At 36.9% G+C, this 20,275-nt stretch overlaps 1 protein-coding gene across 5 annotated transcripts in view; it reads right to left on the reverse strand.

Annotated features, from left to right (window-relative positions):
• Shal (Potassium voltage-gated channel protein Shal) overlaps window positions 1-20,275 on the reverse strand; it is a 270,375-nt gene that overhangs the window by 81,622 nt on the left and 168,478 nt on the right. For all 5 annotated transcript variants that reach the window (XM_069836761.1, XM_069836762.1, XM_069836760.1 and 2 more), the window contains exon 2: window positions 2,855-3,017. In XM_069836761.1, the coding sequence (XP_069692862.1) occupies window positions 2,855-3,017 (163 nt within the window). The remainder of the gene's footprint in view (window positions 1-2,854; window positions 3,018-20,275) is intronic.

A 20,275-nucleotide genomic window follows, 5' to 3' on the forward strand; every position in this document is an offset into this window, starting at 1 on the left:
ACCGATAATCTGCACGCACAAGATCCCGGACTCTGTCGACATTTGCATCAGTTCTTGCAACGGAAGGCCTTCCGCTATGAGGTTCATCTTCAATTGACTCTCTTCCTTCTGCAAATGCTTTAAACCACCAAAACAACCGGGCCCTTGACAAAACACTGTCTCCGTAGGTCTGCCGAAGTTTTGCAAACGTTTCCGTTGCACTGTGTCCAAGTCTCAAGCACACTGTTGCTCGAAATTCGTGTCACTCATTTCCAGAACGCACAAGCAAAACCTGGTTCACTAAAACACGCTCTACGGACAACCAACTTGACTCTAGCGAGGTCCAACTCGCAATGATAATGCATCACATGTTCATCTGCCTTCCCTCCAGTGTTGCCCGATCGAACACTACACGACCAGTCTCATTAACTTATTTACATACTTCGTATATGGACTAAAATGTATGCCATTTGTAAATATATATGTACTTATTTTTTATCAAAATAAAGAAATAAATATGGACTTGAAATGACAAAAAATACTATCTACGTTGAATATTAGTACAGTTTAATCAAATTGAACAAAGAATATAATGGACGTACCTTATCTTTCATTGTACTATTTTGTTATGTGAACTTAACACAAAACATAATTTTTACTGCCTGTTACCATAACAATGGTTTGTAGAGTGGAATGTCAGCAGAGATGAGAGAACGACACAAGTCCATGTTTCGGACCTTATATTCGATGTTGTTGGTTCTGTTAAAAACAATTGTCTCTGCTTGGAATTTAATTCTCTGTTAGCCTGATGTTTAGGCGTACTGGTTTGAATACGTTGTTGCGCCAGGAACGTTTGTGTAGACGATACTGCACACTGACATAAATTACAAAATAACATCTTATTGGTAGTTGATGAGCCATTATCTTTAAATTCTGAAATGTAACTTCTTAATTGAATCCTATAGATTCAAAGTCCCCTATATCCACTTTCACAAATTAAAGCATTAAATTAAACTTCCAAAACTTGTGATCAAAATAGATTAATTTTAATATAGATACCCAGGGCCCGGATTTTTATGACATGTCATCTTTTTTTCCTCATGCAGTATGCATTGCTCTCAAGTATTAAAATCCTGAACACGAACCTCTGGTTATAAAAATATTAATTCTATTGTGCATTTTTTCGTCGTATTTTCTATTTTTGACGTTTTCGGTCGATTTTTTCAAGTTTCAAGTCTTTTTTGTCATTGTTTTCGTATTTTACTTCCTTTCCCGGCCCTATTTCTTTTTTGTTTGCAAAATATTAAATCAATTTAAATTATTACATTATTTAAAATTTATTTTTAATTTAACAAATTAAATGGAAGTTTGATCAGTGGTTCGACAATGTACATATTGAGAGTCTGTGTCTTAGCTATACAAAGGTCCCGGATTCCACACCCGATCCCGGAACAATTTTTCCCTTTAACATTATTCAATGTACATACATGTTGAAAGTAGTTATTTTAGCTACTGTCTGTCGCGGCAAGCATTTGATTCGTTATTTTCACAGTCACAGATTTAGTTAATTACAGAATTTCAGAGAGGAATGCTTGATGTTCAATTTTCATAGTTTCATTCAGCTATGCCTAAAATAAAGTCATCTAAATCTTGTCATTTAAGACAGACTGCGACTAAATTTGGAGATATTTTCTCTACGGACGGTGAAGTATTATTTTGTAAGCTATGCGAAACAAAGGTATCAGCCGAAAGAAAATTCACTGTTCAAGAACATGTGGTCGCGATAAGCATATGCGTGCAGTGCAACTCGCATGTAAGAAGAAATGCACGCTTCTTTCACTGCAACAAATCTATCCATGAAGGAAAATAAATCGTGAGATTGTTACAAGACTTTTGTGAAGTATTTGATGGAGAAGATCTAATTGCCAGTGATTTAGAGCAGTTCAAATATGCTCCAGTGTATCATCGGATGTGGAAAGGAGTTTCTCACAGTACGAAAATGTTCTTTCCGACAGCAGCCGTTCCCTAACTTTCGAGAATCTGCGCATGCTGGCGATTACCTAGTAATTCTGAATAAGGTAATTTTTTTTACACGTGCTCCTTCCAAGAACATACGAATTCGCAAGTTTAAATTAATGTCGGTTTTTAATTTCAGTTCCAACGTTACAGAAGTAAGAAGTGTGCTGTACTGTCATACCCTAAAATGAAGACAAAAATTTTAAAGTCATTTTTAAAATCAAGTTATTGATTTCAGGTCATTTTATAGATAATTTTTTTAGATAATTTTAGGTCGTCGAAAGCCTGGGCCTGTAGATAACTATTTGTGAAATCGTTCAAACTGTGTACATAAGAATAGCGCCACAATTTCATTTATAATAGAAGTTTTCGTAAAAGGGAATAATGAAAAATTTAAATAAGATGACCACCACATTGCTCTTCCAATCACCGATAAAGGTCTCTTACAGTTTCTAAACCATTTCCAGCCGTTCATTGCATTGAGTAAGACAGATTGATGGCTTCTGACAAATTAACGTAATGAGGTTGTCTGTTTCATTATTACATTATGAAATAAAATAAAAGAATTAAGGAGAATGTATCCTGAGGTTCAACCATAATCTTTTGTGAATGAAACAGAGTTCTTATATTTATGTGGATCTCCTTTTTTAACGAAGTGTCCGTGCTCTAAAAATCCTGACTCTTATGTAACATTACACAGTATTAATGTATGGAAATAACAGGAATAGTAAGATCTTATGCCATATGAAGTGATGTTTCGGTAATTATTTAATAAACAAAATATGTCTCACTTTCCTACTGAAGCACTGAGTTATATTTTGGAATTCAATTTTCCTTGTGCAGAGCGCGAGCGACTCACCCTCTGTGCTTTCCTCTTGTCGGCCCTCTGGTTTTGGTGATAGATGCGACTGAAGTTGGAGACGATGACGGGCACCGGCAGGGCGATCACCAGCACACCGCTCAGCGAGCACACGCCTCCCACGATCTTCCCGGCGATCGTCCCCGGCACCATGTCCCCGTACCTGCGGTCACAGAGGCCTGCGTCAGTATCTACAAGCGTAGGCTAATCTCAATGTAGGCAACCAGAAAATAATATTCTTATACGGCTATAAAGACAACTGGACCAGCTCTACAGCGACTATATGTTATAAGGCACAACAAAAAACGTGTTCGTGCTTGAGACTTTTTAGAGATACGCTCGTGGAACAATGGGCTAAAACTTGCGTACTGGCTAAGGAACAAGCGATTAAATATTTCATGCCAATTTAGTACTTGAAACAACAGCCGAAAGAAGGCTGCATAGTGGCTCACACATGTCCCCAGTGTCCGACAATTTCGCTACTTCTTAGTCTTTTATTAATTTTACTCATGCACTATTTCATTAAATAATTCGTTCATTACTTAATTCTATCATTATTTCAATAATTCATCCATCAATTCATTAATTCCTTCATTCACTAACTCATTAACCTATTCATTAATTTTGTTCCCTATTTAGTTTCTGGATGTCATCATTCTGTTGTAGACTGTTCTCTGGTAAGTTTTACAGTCTGGGAGAAACCAAATCTCTATGTGCCAACGTTTGACGAAGTAAAATACAGTGAAACTTAACACAAATTCATGATCTCCTAATTTTAACCTCAAAATATTAAAAAGAAAAATCACTGTATTAACGAAGGTGAGTTTCAAAATAGAATAAACTTGAGTTTACAACAGGAGTGCCCAACTAGGCCTACTTACACCACGGGGCATGGTAAGTTTGCTCCGTGGCCCGGATGAGGGAGGGCGGGTAAAACAGTACCGCTTAGGCTTCTATTTCTTCCAGCAGCGTATAAAAGAGTAACAGCCGTGGTCCATCGATGATAACAGTGAACCGAGTTAAAATGTGGGGAAACAGAACGTTTTATTAATATAATAATTAATTCTATCATTTATATCACTTAATTGCGATCATTCATTTCCAGACACATCCTTTATGAAATAACTACTTTTCTTTTTTAAACTTACAAAGTAATAGTAAATAAGACGTCTTACAGCGTTATGTAAATCTAGCTTTCAGGTAAACCTCCCTGTGAAGCAGACTTCAATAATTTCAATTTAGCTTGAAATTATTCAAGTCTTATAGTGTGTTCTAGCCTTTTTAAACTGAAGTTTAATCATGCTAAGTAATGAAAACTGTAAGCCGTTATACAAATTTCAGAAGTTAATGCATGCTGCCACAAAGTAATGTAATAATTATCATTTTCCGTATTAAGCTTAAACATTGTTAGTATAATATTTTACTCACACATTAAATGATTCGGATTTTGACAAATTATTATTTAGACTATTAATATTATTAACATCTCTATCCAAGACAATAATATTAAGCCAAGTACGAAGACTAGCCTATGCATGCGAAAGCATCCTTTATAACATTTCGAGTAGTGCTATGATTTGACAATTTTTCGAAGTCGACTTTCAAGTGAATTAATGACAGTTACGTGCATGTTTCTAGAACGAAACTGCCTATTTTATTTATAATTCAATTAATGTTAAGGCAGAAAAAGTTGTCACACAATAGCTATCAAATAATAATAATAATAATAATAATAATAATAATAATAATAATAATAATAATAATAATAATAATAATAATATGTACATATTGCGAGTTAATTATAAGTTTTCCCCAGAAGAAAGGCGTATGACGGAATAGTGAGAGAAACATGATGAAGAAATCGATTTTTTTCCTTCTTTCCTTTGTTCGATTTACGAGTTTGTTGGATGTGTGCCGTATTATGACTGAATTTAAGCATTTTTAATACTTCTCACCCTTCTCTTCTCCATGCCACTCCTCTGTTAACAAGAGATAAGAGAAGTGGCGACAATATTACTATTTGTGTTTCCTCACTTTTATTATGAGAAATTAATTCTCATTATTAGTCCTATGTCTGTCATTCCAAGTGAAGAATATATTAAAAAAAAAAATAAATTTTTATATAACATGTTCCCGAGAGTTTTTCAGAATTGGAAACTGAAAAAAAAGTGCTGTATAAATTAAAAAATAATAAATGAAAAACGTGGAATGAACCTAAATTTTAATGACTATTACACTCTTACTACGTCATACTACTTTTGACCAATAAAACGGTACGAAAGGACGTATTTCAACCAATCATGACTGCTTATCGCACAATTTTATCGCGTCCCTAGCATTTGTTTAATTTTATCGCGTCCCTAGCATTTGTTTAATTTTATCGCGTCCTTAGAATTTGTTTCTTTGCCAACATTTGAAACTGCGCTGGTCTGGACGTAAAATATATATATATATATATATATATATATATATATATATATATATATATATATATATAATTACAAACCACTCCAGTCGATGCACAGCAGTTTCAAATATGACTCGCATTGGCATTCAAGAACAAGAATTAATAAAAATCACTGATCATACCTATGCATCTTCTGAAATCCGACTTACAAATAAATGAAGAACACTATTCGGAAATGCCGAATAGGTTGAATACACCATGTAGGCCTAAATCAACGAGTTCCATTTCTATTACGCACACGTCCAATATAACATCAATTGAACCACCAACCACATTCAAATTTGAAAATAGTACATTTAATAATTATTCCTTTTAAAATTATTCATTCGGAAATCCTGAATAAGTTGAATACACCATGTAGGCCTAAATCAACGAGTTCCACTTCTATTACGCACACGTCCAATATAATATCAATTGAACCACCAACCACATTCAAATTTGAAAATTGTACATTCAATAATTATTCCTTTTAAAATTATTCATGTTTATTTTTTATGTCGTCGTCGTTAATTAAAACTTTTCTAACACTTGTGTATATTAGGTTATGTTATAGCTTCTGCTATATGATATTATGGATAGTCACGTATCAGAGATTGTTTAATATTAAGATTTATTGAAAATCATCTGTCAAGTGACGTTGATTACTGGGATTCGGATAATTGAAGTGGAATGCAACTGTCTTAATAAAAATGAAACTGAATCAACAAAGCCTTCTTGACTAGTAACCGTCTACAGAGTTCAATGAAGATTCCATAGTTGGCACAACTGCCATCTAGCGTAATGGTGCAATAATACATTTGAAGACAGGTTTATTTTCGTAAGTCAATTAATATTTTATTGTATTGGAGTAATTTGTTACTTATAATCTTTATATACTTTCTTCTAATCGTGTAATAGTCAATTAAATCCCACTCGAGTTTTGATTTTCTCTAGATAAATCAAAACCTCTAGTGAGATTACTGTTGATAAAAACTTGGTGCCTTAAAAACAAAATAAAAGTTCTGAACTATGTGAGTAACACATACATGTCATGAGGCTTGACTGAATATAACATTTTATATACCGTTCTTCTTGCATCTTCCAAAATTATTTTTTGGATTCGTCTCTCTTTATTCCAAAAGTAGGAGGGGTCAGACTGGCGTTCACCTAATTTCATACATATCAATAACAGCGTTACTCAAACTTCACTACTGCACAAATCAACTCAGTAAAACACGTCGCGTGGTGAAGAATGAAGTAAATACTAACACTAGTCGACCGAGGTCAGTGGAATCCCGCAGCCCAGGGCGACACTTGGAATGCTACTGCGTTCGTAATACGTCATCGCGATAGTTCACATTACGCCCGTGGCTCCACTCGCCTCGGTCGAGTAATAATAATAATAATAATAATAATAATAATAATAATAATAATAATAATACAGTTATCTCCACCAACCTAATCTTGGGCATATTGATAACAGCCGCAAGTTCTTGATTTTGATATTTATCATATTCTGCTCTATGGAATGGAGAGTAATATCTCTGACAATTAAATTTGGTACGTTTATATTTTCTTTTGCACAAATTAAACACTAGGCCACACAATCACATTTCTAAAATAAACACATTTTGTTCCCATTGAACATTATTATTAGAAGAAAATCATCGTTTTAAAGAACACTCTGATGATATTTCGTGTATATCTTCTGTACTTTTATTCCATCACGCACCATTTGTACACAAAATCATATCTTATGCTGGTGATTTTTCTGCATCTATAACCCAGCGCTTCAATGTAAAATTTTGTACTAACCTGTTGATGAGCACCAGAAACAAAATCTAGAAGGCTGTGTGATGTAGAAAGTGGAAGTTCTGACGAGTTTACTAGATTGAACTCAATAATTTAATAAGAAATTTGGGATTACTCAAGGACAAAGGTGAGCTCTCACGCTCCAGATTACAAGAAATGAATTTTCTGACACCAGGAACATTTTTCTTCATTGGTACAGGAGTAGAAAAGAGGAATTTACTCCCTACTTTTCACAGTAGGGTGTCTTAGTATACTGCAGTGATACTCCTGGTTTGATACGGAAGTTTAATGTTCAGTACGAAGTGGACGAAAGGCGACTTTGATCGAATCCTCAAAAAGAAACCTGAAGACAGTGACCAGTGCTTTTGCACATTGGTAACAGGTATGCTTCGTTACCTATTGGTCATTCGGTACACTTTAAAGAAACTTATGAGGATCACTAACTGGTTCTCACAAAGATAAAATATCGTGATCATAACTGGATGATCTGTGGAGATCTGAGAGAGTTGTGCATGCTTCTTGGTCAGCAGGCTGGGTAGGCCTATACTAAGTTTCCATATATTCTCTGTTGGGTGGGACAGCAGAATACATGAAGAATATTCCACCAAGATGGTATCCAAGCTAACATTAAGGTGAAAAATTAAAATGTTGAATTGCAAAAAAACTACAGCTTACAGAGAAAAACTAACTTCAGATTTGAAATCAACACACCCAAATTAGATTACAAGAAGTGCTGACATCAATGCAACAAACATTTTGTTCCCTAGTGTAATCTTTCTACTTGCAGATAGAAAACAAGTGAAATGCGTTACACCTTACAATGAGGTAAACGCAGATTGAAACTTATGTTCCAACATCACTCAATGTGTCTAATATGAATTGTATGTTTTATTATTATTATGATCTGAACACTCGTGAAAAACTTCCCACCCTCTCTGCCAAGAGCAATTCGGCATTATAACGTAGGTCGTTAGCAGAATGCTTATAGGCCTAGTAGATGGGAAAAGTAAATACTCAAGAACAGCCTTGTGAAGTGTGTTCCAATGGCAACCTACTGCTTGCAGTTGCTTCTGAAAGCCGCACAGTTCGTACTAGCAGTTGTTCCTAGTATTTACATTCCCTTTTCTTTACTTGCCCGTGAACAACAAATTTAGGTTAATAAATATGTCATGGGAAAATTGGAGCAATTCAATTGTTTGGCCTGTCTCATAAGAGATGCCCATTTTATATAGAACCTAGTGGTAGAAAAATCACCGGAACAGAAAGCACTGTGAGACTGTTAAGTTGTAAGACTGATTTAAATAGTGGAATAAATGGCCTGTAAGTCTAATTTCAAGTATTATTCTTCATATTGTGGATATCGCAAACTTAGGTTCAAGATTAATGTAGGCTTGCGTAAGCAGGCTGAGGTAATTTTTAATTGGTTATTTTACGACGTTTTTTTCAACTGCTGTCGTTATATAGGGTCTGAACGAAATGAAGGTAATAACGCCAACGAAATGACTCCAGGGTCCAGGACTGAAAGTTACCCAGCATTTGCTCTTAATGAGTTGAGGGAAAACCACGGGAAAAACCTCAACCAGGTAACTTGTCCCAACCAGGATTTGAATCCGGGCCCACTCGTCTCACGATCAGGAATGCTAACCGTTACTCCATACCGGTGGACTGACTGAGTTGTTTAGTCAACTGTCTGAACCTCAGAAGCGATACCAAGAAGGCAACTATGCCAGGAGATAATGGCGTAATTAAGTAAATAAATAAACTGAGGATGGGAACCAATAAGATATTCAGAGCAATGCGTGACAGAAATTAAACTGAAGTGAAAAGCATTTATTCAATTCGAAATAAGATGCTAAGACAATGTTGATAATTTTCTATAAAATGATGAAGAGTGCTTTCTTCCAGGTCAACAAATTTGTTTTTCGGGAGAACAAACTTGGCGAATGAGACGCGAATATATGCTTCCCTCACTAAGCTTTAGCCCTGATCTCTCGCATCCTTGTCTGACTCTCTTGGTGGATTTTGGTACACAAATTAATTATTTTAGGTATCCATTCCCTACAAAAAAAAAAAGTTCGGCTATCTCGACTCGATCTGGCAGTGAAGCAGTAACAGAGAGGTAACTAGTCATTTTGCGTCCATTTGTGTGGGGAATGCTTTTTAGAAATTCTGAAAGGAAGTCTGTAGGTATAAGTAATTTCTAAGTTCACGTTCTACGAATTTAGTAGGTACAAAAGAATAGTTCACACATTAATTCACCGTTGCAACTGCACCACAGCGACTTGACATGACTTCGCTTCACTTAAGGAGGACAGTGAGACACTCACATCAACCGTTACACTAATTACAGACAATAAATTCGAGTAAAATTTGTATTTAAGAATAGAATTGTGCTTCTACATGCACAGCATTGAGCCAAAGCGCGATTCAGTCATCAGCATATACCATTAAATAAACATAAGGGAACAATATATTTTATTTTCATTACTTGCTTTCTTGAACATTTACAGCAGTAGTAACAGCAGAAGAACGCTGAAAGATAAATCCACAGACTAAGATACAAACACAAATAAACAAAGAGAATAGATAGATTAGAACGACAGATTAGATAAGATAAACAGATAGCCAAGATCAGACAGACAAAATCCTGCAAGCAGGCAAGCAGACAAGGTCATACATACATACATACATACATACATACATACATACATACATACATACATACATACATACATACATACATACATACATACATACATACATACATAGGCAGGACAGGCCAGACAGACAGACAGGTAAGCAGGAAAAAGATTAGAATAGTATTGGCTAGGCTAGGATAGACTAGCTATAGACAGAGACAGACAGGCAGATACAGAAAAACGAGACAAAGGGACAGACAGACAGTCAGAGACAAACAGTGACAAGCAGAGACGGAGACTGAGACAGATGGTAAAGGCAAGCAGGTAGACAGACAAATATTATAGAATATAGAGATACTAGATAAGTTAGATATGAAACCTAAGATAGGCAAGATAGTTGAAATGGATAAATTTAGTTAGCGAGGGAATAATTTCCATGTGATCGTTTTGTCAACAGAAGGCGAATAATGCGAGTCTAATAATGTTCAACTAAAAGTGATTAATTTCCAAGTTTAGTTTCTCATTCTCAGTGGGATCGAGAGAAAGCAAACATTGTTCACAGATTCAGAGGACTCAGCAGCGAGCTAAAGGTTTTCGTATTGTATTTCTCTCTACCGAGAGCGAATAAGTTCCATGTTCTGTTTCTCAGGCTCAGAGCGACCAACATGTACGAGCAGATCTGCAGTCTCAGAGCGACCAACATGTACGAGCAGATTTGTAGTCTCAGAGGGATCAATAGGAAGCGGAAAACGTACTGGTCCAGTTTCTCAGTCCCAGAAGGATCAATAAAAAAGGAAGCCAATTCTTTGAACATCTGTTTCTTGGACTCAGAGAGATGAACAAAAATCAAGAATGTACACTACACGCAACTCTGTCTTGAATAGATAATCAGAACTAGAATAACGTGGAGATTCCATTCCTCACCCTCAGACCAACAAAAATCGAATTATAATGACGTCCTATTTCTCAGTCTCCGAGGGATCAACAGAAGGTGGATAATGTAATCGCCCTGTTTCTCATTATTAAAGGAATCAACAGAAAGTGAATTATGTAGGCATACACGTTCTGTTCTGAGACAGCAAAACAGGAAGGGTATTACGTAGACCTACACGATGTCTTCTCAGATGGCACAACAGGAAGGGAATTACGTAGGCCTAAAGGTTATGTTCCGAGTTAGCACAACAGAAAGGGAAATTTATAGACTTAACGTTCTGTTCTGAGATAGTACAACAGGAAGGAAATTATGCAGGCCTACGCGTTCTTTTCTTAGAAAGCACAACAGGAAGGGAATTATGTAGTCCTAAAAGTTCTGTTTTCAGATAGCACAATAGAAAGTGAATTATGTAGGCCTACACCTTCTCTTCTCAGATAGCACAACAGGAAGATTATTATGTAGGCCTGCACGTTCTGTTCTGAGACAGTACAACAGGAAGGGAATTATGTAGGCCTACAGTTCTACTCTTAGATAACACAACAGGAAGGGAATTACGTAAGCCTAAAAGTTCTGTTCAGAGATAGCACTACAGGAGGGGAATTATGTAGGCCTACACGTTCTGTTCTGAGATAGCACAACAGGAAGTGGATTATGTAGACCTACACGTTCTGTTCTGAGATTGCACAACAGGAATGTAATTATGTAGGCCAACACGTTCTGTTCTGAAATAGCACAACAGTAAGGGAATTATGTTGGCCTACACGTTCTTTTCTCAGATAGCACAACAGGAAGGGAATTACGTAGACCTACACATTCTGTTGTGATATAGCACAACAGGAAGGGAATAATGTAAGCCTACACGTTCTGTTCTCAGACAGCACAACAGGAAGGGAATTATGTAGGCCTACACTTTCTGTTCTGAGATAGCACAACAGGAAGGGAATTATGTAGGCCTACACATTCTGTTCCGAGATAGTACAACATTAAAGGAATTATGTAGGCCTACACGTTCTGTTTTGAGATAGCACAACAGGAAGGGATTAATGTAGCCCCTACACGTTCTGTTCTCAGATAGCACAACAGGAAGGGAATTATTTAGGCCTACACGTTCTGTTCTGAGATGGCACAACAGGAAGGGGATTATGTAGCTCTAAATGTTCTGTTCTGAGACAGCACAACAAGAAGAGAATTATATTGGTCTACACATTCTGTTCTCAGTTAGCACAACAGGCTGGTAATTATGTAGCCGTACACGTTCTGTTCTGAGATAGCACAACAGGAATGGAATTTTGTAGGCCTACACGTTCTCTTCTCTGATAGCACAATTTAAAGTGAATTATGTAGGCCTACACGTTCTGTTCTGAGACAGCACAACAGGAAGGGAATTATGTAGGCATACACGTTCTCTTCTCTGATAGCACAATTTAAAGTGAATTATGTAGGCCTACACGCTCTGTTCTGAGACAGCACAACAGGAAGGGAATTATGTAGGCATACACGTTCTGTTCTGAGATAGCACAACAGGAAGGGAATTATTTAGGCCTACACGTTCTCTTCTCTGATAGCACAATTGAAAGTGAATTATGTAGGCCTACACGCTCTGTTCTGAGACAGCACAACAGGAAGGGAATTATGTAGGCATACACGTTCTGTTCTGAGATAGCACAACAGGAAGGGAATTATTTAGGCCTACACGTTCTCTTCTCTGATAGCACAATTGAAAGTGAATTATGTAGGCCTACACGCTCTGTTCTGAGACAGCACAACAGAAAGGGATTTATGTAGGCCTACACGCTCTGTTCTGAGACAGCACAACAGGAAGGGAATTATGTAGGCATACACGTTCTGTTCTCAGATAGCACAACAGGAAGGGAAATAGTCTATAAGCTTAGTCTCAGGGGGACCAACAGAAAACTTATAATTTTTATGTTCATTCTCTAAGTCTCAGAGGAATCAAGAGAAAGCAAATAATTTCAGTGTCAGGGCCATTACATGAGCTGGGCTGGGCATGATGTGTGGGGTGGGGGTAGGGAGGTGCGCTACTGCAAGGCGCCGGGTGCAGATCGATCCTAGCCAGCTCCCCAGATCTGTCTACTTCCCTTTATTCGAGCCTTCGTTCTTTGATCCACATCTACCTCACTTCTTTCCTGGTTTGTCAAATTACATCTACACACTCTTCTTTGCCCTCTTTCAAACTGCATGTTAATAATACTTCTTGGTTTTAGCATTTAATATTTTAAAAATATAATTTTAGCATTTCATAACGTTTATGACTTTCAAATGTAGCATAATGCAGACTATTGACAGGAAATAGTAAATCAAGGGAAATTTGTTATGAAATAAAAAATTGAGCAAATTTTTGTGGTGGAATGAAATTATAATTTACATTCATGATCAACGTTACATTCAGTTCAGGCATTGAAATTTAACAATGCACATATTTCATTCCTGGCTTCTTTCGTACTAGACCTACTGTAAATGTCAGTAAAATTATACCCATGAAAATTCTTCAGCATCAACACCATTTGTCCCAGACACACTTCAGGGGTGCAGAGGCAAAGAAAAGAAACATTAACATTTGAACAAAGGCAATGTTTAGACACAGTGCATATGGATGGATTCAATCCCCCTTATAAATTCATAACACTACAAAAAATGGCAAATTATATTCCATGCCTAGCAGTGACTTCCCATCAAGCACACTATTTTATCTTACAGTCGCTGCCTTTAAGAGGTTCCTTATTTGTCTTGTTCATAACCACGTGTGAATCAAGTTTTATTAGACACGTTTGCAATCAACAAATATAACACAATCTTGGTATCAGTGTTTTTATTAACACATTATCCAGCAAACCGTTAATTTATAATGTAAACTGTCCAGAAGGAGTATTGCCGTTTGTTCTGTATGGTTGTGAAATTTGGATTTTCACTTCGAGAGAGGAACAGAGATTTAGGGTGCAAATCCAGCTTTCAGGCAAAGCTCTCTGTGAAGGAGATAAAGGGTGTTCGAGAATAAGGTGCTTAGGATAATATTTGAGGGTAAGAGGGATGAAGTTAGAGGAGAATGGAGAAAGTTACACGACGTAGAACTGCACGCATTTTATTCCACACCTGACGTAATTAGGAATATTAAAGCCAAACATTCGAGATGGACAGGGCACGTAATACGTATGGACGGATACACAAATGCATACAAAGTGTTAGTTGGAAGGCCGGAGGGAAAAAATCTTTGGGGAGGCCGTGAAGTAGATGGAAGATATATAAAAATGGATTTGAGGGAGGTGGGATATGATTGTAGAGACTGGATTAATCTTGCTCAGGATAGGGACCGATGGTGGGCTTATGTGAGGGCGGCAATGAACCTCCAGGTTCCTTAAAAGCGATTTGTAAGTAAGTAAATACAGTTACCGTAAAGATTAAAAGCTAATATTTTTCGGCCGATAACCACAACTTTATAAAAATGAACTATTTCCTTTAAATTTTCATTTATTTCACAAAAAGAAAATTGTATTGAATTTTCAGACACTTTTCGAAATTTGTCGCAAGTTCAAAAGTACTAAATTATCAACTACGAAATCTAATAATAATAATAATAATAATAATAATAATAATAATAATAATAATAATAATGATAATAATAATAACCATTTCTAGAAAAGCAACTCAATTTCTTTTATTGTACAGTGGTTTAAAAGTGGCCGGTAGCATTTTTCTTTCTCAGAAAAGCGGATTTGCACATACGCGAGAAGGCCTCGGCTGAGTTCACAAGAGAATATGTTTTTAAAGCGTTATGTCCTAATAGTCTGAATCTACGAGTAGATATTCACTGATAAGGGTAAAGCATTCTTTTCCAGCATTCTGGGTATTAGGTTAGGTTAGTTTAGTTAGGCTTATGGTATGCTCACAAATTGTCTAAGAATGTGCCCTTCCTTACACGGCGTACCAAAACCCTAATGCAACCTAATCTAATCTAATCTAATCTAATCTAATCTAATCTAATCTAATCTAATCTAATCTAATCTAATCTAACCTGTCACTGATTCGACTTTACGAAAACTTGCTTTTTCTGTGATCAGTAAGGAAATTAGATGTATGTGCTGCCACCTACCCCTTCCACCACGACGGGGCGATCCCGCCTGCTCACATCTCTCCGCCGGCCTATATTTTCCAGCAAATTCCCACCCTTGTTTCGGTGCGGAATTGGTGTGGGAACTCAATTTTTCTTTTGTTTACGGTACCTATGACTCGACTAGAACCCAAAGAGATAAATATGGTTCGCGAGAGGAAAGAACAGATGTGTATCCAGCACTGCACTACGGGATGCACGCCTATTCTTTCCTCTCGCGGACTACACATTTGTACCATGGATGAATAATAAGATGCGAAATTTATTGGCTTCAGAAAACAGTGGTGAATTGATGAATGATGAATTTACGTAGCTTTATTCAACTGGGAATGAAAAGGAAATCATGGTGTTGGTTTATTACGGGAACACGTGTGAAAGACAAAGTAATATCAGTGCGCTATATTGATACAGGTGAGGGTACGGAGCAGTACGACAGTGCTGGTGCCGCACAGTGGCCTATAGAAGAGAGAGTTGAGAGGAGAAGAAGGGAGCATGCGCAATCTTAATGGGCGACTGGAACGCAGTAGTAGGACAAGATGGAAGAACATTTGGAAAATATGGATTGGGGAAAGGAAATGACAAAGGAGAATCTTTGGTGAATTTCTGTAAACGGAGTGCAATGATTGTTGGAAATGCATTATTTCAACAGCATAAAAGAAGATACACCTGAAGACGTCCAAGCGACGAAAGGAGATACCGGATAGACTATATAAGCCTACTGGTACAGGAAGATTCCGAAATTGCTTTAAAAATGCAAAAACTGTGTCTGGAGCGGATATTAACACAGATCATGTCCTGCTGACAGACGAAGTAGATATTCATCTGAAGGAGATAAAGGAAGGAAGATGATGAAGATTCTGGACATGGAAAAACTGAAGAAGGAAGAGAAATGAAGGAAATTTGAAGCAAATTTTCAAGACAAAGTCTCTACATTAGAGTCCACAGCCTTAGAAAGTAACGAGTGCTGAACTCATCTAAAAAGCGTATACAAGAAAACAATAGGACCGCGGTCATCAAAACACTGCACGCTCGGGCTAGCGTCTGTTACCCGCGGACAAGACACAGCCCTAGCGTGCAATCGTCGCTGCTGGCGGGTATGCTGTCTCTCTATCCCTTGTGCACGACGGAGCAGAGTTCCTTACCCTCCATGCACTTTACCCATTTCAGCGAGTGCTGACGACCACTGCAATAGGACAAAGAGAAGGTTATCAGCAGAGCTAAGAAGTTGGTACCGGTACCAAAACTACTGGACTATATCTTTACCAAAAGAACAGTAGTGACGCAGCTCTAAACATCAACAAACATGTAGGCCTACAATCGGGTGGTGACCAAATTTGTCTTCATCTTCTGCGGACCTCTGGAAAAAGAACTAAGGAAGAGATTAGTGAAGTGCTTTGTATGGAGTGTGGCATTGTATGGGGCAGAAACATGGTCATTACGACGAAGTGAAGAGAAGCGAATAGAATCATTTGAAATGTGGATATGGAGAAGAATGGAACGTGTGAAATGGACAGACAGAATAAGAAATGACGCTGTGTTGGAAAGAGTGGGTGAAGAAAGAATGATCCTGAAACTGAATTGGTTGGGTCACTGGCTGAGTAGAAACTGCCTACTGAAAGAATGGTGAACGGGAGAAGAGTTCGGGGCAGAAGGGATTATAGACAACATTAAGATATATGGATCACATGAGGAAGGTAATCGAGAGGCGTCGTAAGACTTTGTCAACTGCAATGCTGTGACGGTGGAATTACACATTTTTATTGTGCAACATCCAAGTCAACTCTTTAATTTTCAAGGAGTCATGATCAAGAATATGTTCGAATAAGCCAAGTTTGAGTTACTCCTTTAAGGAGGGTCACGTTTCTTGTATATAGACCTACGTATGCAGTTCCTTATTCCGTAATGATGAGTGAATCACTACTACTACCACCAAGTAATCATGTCTATGAAGAATTTTCTCCATAATGAGAACATGACAAGCACGGAATTCCGTTGACAATTTATTACGTTTGTGAAACAACGAATATATATATATAATCTCACACTGAGCAAATATTGGAATGTGCATCGCAACTCATTCCACGTACTCAGGCTCCGTCTCGAAGACAGCGTTTCGAACAAATTTCATTTAATTCTACAAAACCTCTCCATTTAACGCCACTCTTTTCATTTCTTGTCACGATAGGCAAGGCGTGTGATTATTATGGAAAATAAACACTGTCGCCGATGTTCACGGTAGCAGTCAACTGATGCGACGCATCTCTGGCTTCCGACGTATGGTCGCTGTGCCAGTCGGAGACCATCCCGCTGGCATTCGAGGATGGTTTTTGGTAACTGGTTACAGCTACAAATCTGTCTTATCCGTAGCATCTCTAATTCATTGTTCCATTTTCATCCTGAAATGCGATATGGCATGAGTGCTAAAGGACTTTCCTCCACCCTATGCGTGCACACACATTACAAACATCCTGTAATCTTACAGCGGCTGAATAATCAAGTATAAATAATCATAGCTTAACAGACTAAACATTAACAGTTGCAATGACGGAAGGGTAACTTCTGCAATACAATCTGATACGTAGCAGACATGCAGATGAAAGCGGAAGGAGAATTAATGAGGATACGGATTGAGTTCTCTCCCATGAATCATCTGCTTACAACTTTTCGGTGTTTCGCATCCAGCATCTTCCTCATACATTAGAAGTGGCTGCCACGAGGTAACCAGCTCATCGACACACGTCTACCAAAGTTACTCGTACGTAGCGGAGGCGTAGTCTCGAATACACTCTTACATGTAATAATCACTGATCCCATACTTTTTTAGCTATCCATATGAAATTTGCTACAGGTATTTACAAGACTCACTCTATTATAATACTTAGTTACAATACCTTACCATTTCACGTAGCCTAATTACGAACCCACTTAACTTAACCTGATATCACAAAACATAAGGAAAATTTTCTCACAATCTGTTAAAGACAAGGTTCTGAAATTTTGTGCACATTTGCTCTACATTATATATAACAAATCCCTGCAGACAGAATTCTAAAACTTCAATTTTTTTTTCCAAAATAAACTTAAAAAATGTAGTAGTATTTAAAAAATCACTACTTCTTTAAATATTCACCTGAAAACAAATTTTCTGCAGAGAAATTTGCATTATGCAATAATAAAGGAGTGTGAAAAATTTCTTTGCTTTAACTCAAACAGTTTCTAAGAAAATGTTCCTTCTTTATTGAAAATTGGGTACTGCGGATAACAAGTCGTAATGTTTGAAAAAATGCATGCCAAATGATTAATTAATTTTTTACCTCTTGTGATCCATAACAATAGCAACAACAGGCACTGTTTATAGCACACGAAAGAATTGATAAATCAATTATTCTAAATCCTGAAGAAGAATTATTTTTACAATTATTTTATAATCTAAGTCCCTCTCCAATCTTTTTTAGAACTACTCTGTGACTCTTCTTGATTGTAATCCATTTTGACTACATTTGGGCGTAAAATTTTGTGGAGAGATTCCAAACACTATGTAATATTTTTGGCTAGTTTCTAGAAATATGATTTTTGGTCAGTTTGGACCCACATCTTCCCTTAAGTTTAATTTATGATCTCTATGGCATTATTATGTACAGTATACATTATAATAAATTTCAGACGGATTTAATAGGTAGTATATATACTGAACTCAAAATAATCATAAAATACTAGCAGAAAGACGGGCAGACAGATGACATACCAAAAATTACGCTTTCAGCGTCAGGAATGCCGAGGTTCTGCGTTTTAATTAATAACTCAAAATTCACTTTTTACGACCTCACAATACATTTTCGTAAACGGGAAAGAAAAAAATACAAGATTAGCAAATGAACACACAGGCGGAATGCACAAGATGAGTACGTGAACTGCGTGAAAATCTCTAGTTTAAGGGTTAACAACATCATAAAGTACTTTGATGAAGATGACAAATTCATATTACGGTCACTTGTTGCAGGTCGTATTCTGAAAATAATAAAAACGAAATTCTAGGTTCGATTTGAGTAAGGATATCGTGTTGATAAGGGAAGATGAAGATTTCTTCAACAACGGATAATAACGGCTGCTTGAACTAGACTTCATTGCAATTGTAATGCAATAATAAAGCAAGCACAAGTATGCTTCCAAGTGAGATATCAGTAATTTAGTTCAAAAGTTTACTTTAGTGTGCTGGAAATTAAGAACCCCAAAGTTTGGAAACTGTAAATAGATCCCATTAGCAAAACAAGGCAGATATTTGGAGCATCCAAGCATAACTGGCCTAAAAGTGGTGACCTTTTAAATCATACATCGAATCTGTTCGCAATTCTAAACTTTAGACATTTTAGTTCCGGCACACAGTGGTATGTCCAAAATATACTTTTAAAATTAGATATTATTCAGTTTTCCCTGCACGCCTTCAAGGAATGGATGAACTATTTTGGTTATTATATTAGTATAATGTTTTCTAAATCATTAGCAACAACTCCATATAAATCATTTCAGGTGAAGACAGACTAAGGAAAACTAATTCTTCTTTCCAATTATTTTTAAATGCGTCACTTATTCGCAGAGAGGGGCAATGCAAACATATCCTTCAACGGGTAAAGATAAATTTTTGTTTCCATACAAAGAATGGATTAATTTGACACTAGTGAAGTGCTTTGTGTGGTGTGTGGCATTGTATGAGAAGGAAACATGGACATTACGAGTTTACGACGAAGTGAAGAGAAGAGACTAGGAGCATTTGAAATGTAGATATGGAGAACAATGAAGCGTGTGAAATGAACAGACTAAATAATAAATGAAGCTGCGCTGTAAAGACTAGGTGAAGAAAGAATAGTGCTGAAACTGATCAGGAAGCGGAAAAGGAATTGGCTGTGTCACTGACTAAGAAGATACTGCCTACTGAAGATGCACTGGAAGGAATAGTGAACGGAAGAAAAGTTGGAGGCAGAAGAAGGTATCAGATGTATATGGACATTAAGATACATGGATCATATGCGGAGACTAAGAGGAAGGCAGAAAATAGGAAAATTTGAGATTGCTGGGTTTGCATTGAAAGACCTGCCTTTGGGCAGAAAACTATGAATATATATATATACATTTTTTTTTCGAGAATCTAAAAAAAATGGCATTTAATTGCTAATTCACACAATATTCAAGTTGGGTAATCTATGTCTATATTTATATTTTACATTGCATATAGCGCAGTGTTGTTCTCATATTTGTGCTGCGGATATAGAGCAAATGTTTTTTGTACGCTAGTACTAACTGTTGTAGAAGGTTGTAAATACATCTTGCTCATCGCGATTACGTCATAATCAGGACTTAGGAGTCCAGCTCGCTACTTAACGCGGCCCTACTATACATAAGCTTATTACCATTATTATTTATTATTACCATCATTATTATTACTATTACTATTTTCTATCAATGTTTA

Source organism: Periplaneta americana, chromosome 10 (genome assembly GCF_040183065.1).
Source record: "Periplaneta americana isolate PAMFEO1 chromosome 10, P.americana_PAMFEO1_priV1, whole genome shotgun sequence".
Lineage (NCBI taxonomy): Eukaryota > Metazoa > Arthropoda > Insecta > Blattodea > Blattidae > Periplaneta > Periplaneta americana.